The sequence below is a fragment of the Nipponia nippon genome, unplaced genomic scaffold (genome assembly GCF_047370975.1).
Source record: "Nipponia nippon isolate SJK-2023a ecotype South Korea unplaced genomic scaffold, ASM4737097v1 scaffold_23, whole genome shotgun sequence".
Lineage (NCBI taxonomy): Eukaryota > Metazoa > Chordata > Aves > Pelecaniformes > Threskiornithidae > Nipponia > Nipponia nippon.
In genome coordinates this window covers 2,485,532-2,488,302 of record NW_028262340.1, presented here as the reverse complement: position 1 = coordinate 2,488,302, position 2,771 = coordinate 2,485,532, and the positions used below count along the sequence as shown (strand labels likewise).

General features: G+C 58.1%; 1 protein-coding gene across 1 annotated transcript; it reads right to left on the bottom strand.

The window, feature by feature from the left end:
* Nucleotides 1-816: 816 nt before the first annotated feature.
* LOC148055345 (uncharacterized) lies at nucleotides 817-2,541 on the bottom strand. Its single transcript, XM_087761278.1, has 2 exons — nucleotides 2,026-2,541; nucleotides 817-1,476 (listed from the first exon to the last, which is right to left on the bottom strand). Exons 1-2 carry the CDS (start codon nucleotides 2,539-2,541, stop codon nucleotides 817-819), a joined length of 1,176 nt encoding a protein of 391 aa, XP_087617404.1.
* Between the last annotated feature and the right edge of the window lie 230 nt (nucleotides 2,542-2,771).

Genomic DNA, 2,771 nt, shown 5'->3' with positions numbered 1-2,771 from the left:
CCCTGCCTGGCTTCCCTCTGTGTGCAGAGAGGTGTTGAAGCTGGGAGGGTGAACTGGTGGTGTAATTCGGCCTAGATATAAGGAAGAAATTTTTTACGATGAGGGTGGTGAAACACTGGCACAGGTTGCCCAGAGAGGTGGTAGATGCTCCATCCCTGGAAACGTTCAAGGTGAGGTTGGACGGGGCTCTGAGCAACCTGATCGAGTTGAAGATGTCCCTGCTCATTGCAGGAGGGTTGGACTAGATGACCTTTAAAGGTCCCTTCCAACCCCAACTATTCTATCATTCTCCAGTTCTCTGGTGATGGGAGAGGTTCTTCCTCCGGTCGGTGCAACGGGTGACTCCTGCAGGACAGATTTATGGCTTTGCCAGCTGCAGTGCTGTAGTTCTCCCCAGCTGTGGTGTCGGATGGGCAGGAGAAGCCCTCGTCCGCTCCCCGCAGCCCCGCTGCCCCTTGCCCCTGCTCTGAGCTGGGGGAGGCAGGGGCATGGACTCCGCAAGAGCCCTGAGGGATTGGTTTGGTTGGAGTGGCCCTGGGTGCTGGCGCAGCTCCTGGAGAAGCCCCAGGTTGGCCTTCTGCTGAGTTTTGCTGAGTGCAGCGCTAGGGCCTGGGGCCTTTGGCTTTCGCGGGCTGGAGCCAAACCCTTCATGTCCCTGCAGGCAACGGCCCGCCCCGGGCGTCGAGACAGTGACCATGAGACTGTAGAGACAGGACAAGAGAACTTGAACAGATTTATTAGTGAGAACAAGAAACAATGGCTTATGACTTATTCCTATCCTAATGTGTTTCTACCTCTATGACGCTTAGGTGCTAGCTAAGACCTCTGCTCTTTCTGGTGCAGCCCCCGCTGGGGTCCAGCCCCGTTGCCGGCAGCTGCGGTATTTGGTCCGCAGGTGCAGGTTGGGCAGTGGCGGTGGGTTGGAGCTTGGCCGTGCGGTGGCCCTGACATGGCAACGGCAGAAGCCGCGGCCAGTGCGGCCATGGCAAACCATGGAGCGCAGAACAGAGGCAGGCCAGCCCCGGGGACCTGCACAGCAGCTCCATTTGTCTGCCCGGAGGGCAGTGCGGGGAGTCCCGTGGCTGGTGGGAAGGGAGTGTTTGGGGCAGGCGGTGAGACACGGGGCGGTGAAGCCGTGGATGGAGCAGGAGGTGCCTCCTGGATGCCAGCGGGGCTGTGGCTGCGGCGCCGTTTTGGCGGGGGTGGACCGGCACCGCCCGTGCGGGCGGTTGTGTCAGCCCGTGGCTCGGTCGGTGCGGAGCTGGTGGTTGCAGATGTCTGGGTGTCGTTCTCCTGCTCCGCAGCTCCTACCGCCGGCTGGGCATGAGGTCGTCGTCTTCTCGCGTGGTCTTCCTTCGGCTGGGCGCCCAGCGGGGATGCAGCCGGGGCTCCCTTTCTGTCACCAGCACTTTGTATAAACATGCGGAGGAGGCCGGGGTAATCTCTCCTAAAAAAGGGGTTGTAGTAGAAGAGCAGCTACAGAAGGCAAAGGAGAGGAGTTAGTTGCCATCATTGCACGGAGGAGAGAGAGATGCGATAACTAAGCATCTGCATCAGCAGAGACAAACGTGGGCATTAAAAAGGACTCTCTGGGGCATTTTGAACCTCAAGTGGAGGCTGAATCAAATGTTCGGATGGGGTTTTGTTAAGTAATAACCGCCCTTGTGTCTTGGGCAATTGGGAGCAGAGAAGTGTAGGGTTTTAAAAAGCCTAAAAACCGATGGAGAAACCCAAATGCCACCAGTTTTCCGGCACATCAGCGTGGAATGGGCATGTTGGGAATAACGTGATGCTGGCGTGTATCTTGTCAGCATTAGACAGAGGCCACAAGAAGATTTAAACTTGTGGTGCAGCCAGATGCAGAGCAAGCACAGAAGCAGCACGATCCAATGGGACTATGTTTCCCTTTCACGGATTTGCTCCCATCCCCGTCTCCTACCTTGTAAAGGCTTATTTTATCTGAACGTGAACCTCTCACCCCCGAATGTCCCGAGGGTTCTTTCGCGTGCGGAGGAACCGACGTACCTTGCCCAGAGCAGAACCTGCTGCCGCTGCTGCTTGCAGCTCCTCGATGGAGGCAAATAAGAGCGAATTCCCTTCCATTTTGCAGAAGCCGTGGAGGTTGAGCTGGAGAATGAAGCCTCTCATGGACTCCACTCCAAAGATCGCCAGGGGTCCCCTCCTCCCCAGCACTTCCTCGCTGAAGAGTTTTTCTGCGATGACGACGCAGTTGCCATCGTTGCCCCACCAGATGGACCGGAAGCGATGGCTGCCAGTGATCTCCCAGAGGTTCTCGAGGAAGAGGCGGGCTGAAGCCTGGTTGGTGTTGGCACAGCTCTCCGAGAAACCAAATCGCAGGGTGGGGGCCGGGGATTCATCGGGCAAACCTTGAAGGGCGTTTTCTTCTGCGCGAGGTCTGGTGGCAGCATCCCCAGCGGCTGCCGCCTCACCTCCTGGCTGGCTGGGAGAAGTTGAAGCTGCCCGCCGATCCGGCTCCTCCGGGTTGGAAGCCCCAGATGTCTCTGGTGATGGCGGCTCCATTTTAAGTACTTTTTTCACAGCTTGGCTGCAACTTCCAGCTGTGGCCCTTTCCCCGAGCAGCCGGGCTTGGTCCTGCCGCTCAGCAGAATGAAGGGCCGTGGCGCCGGCTGCCTGGGGAGTTCTGCAACGTCACGGTGACGCCTGTGTTGCATCACGGTGACATCACAGTGCGGCGCCTGTCTCCTGGCAACAGGAAGCGGACGATGGAAGAAATTGCTGGAAAGCCCTGG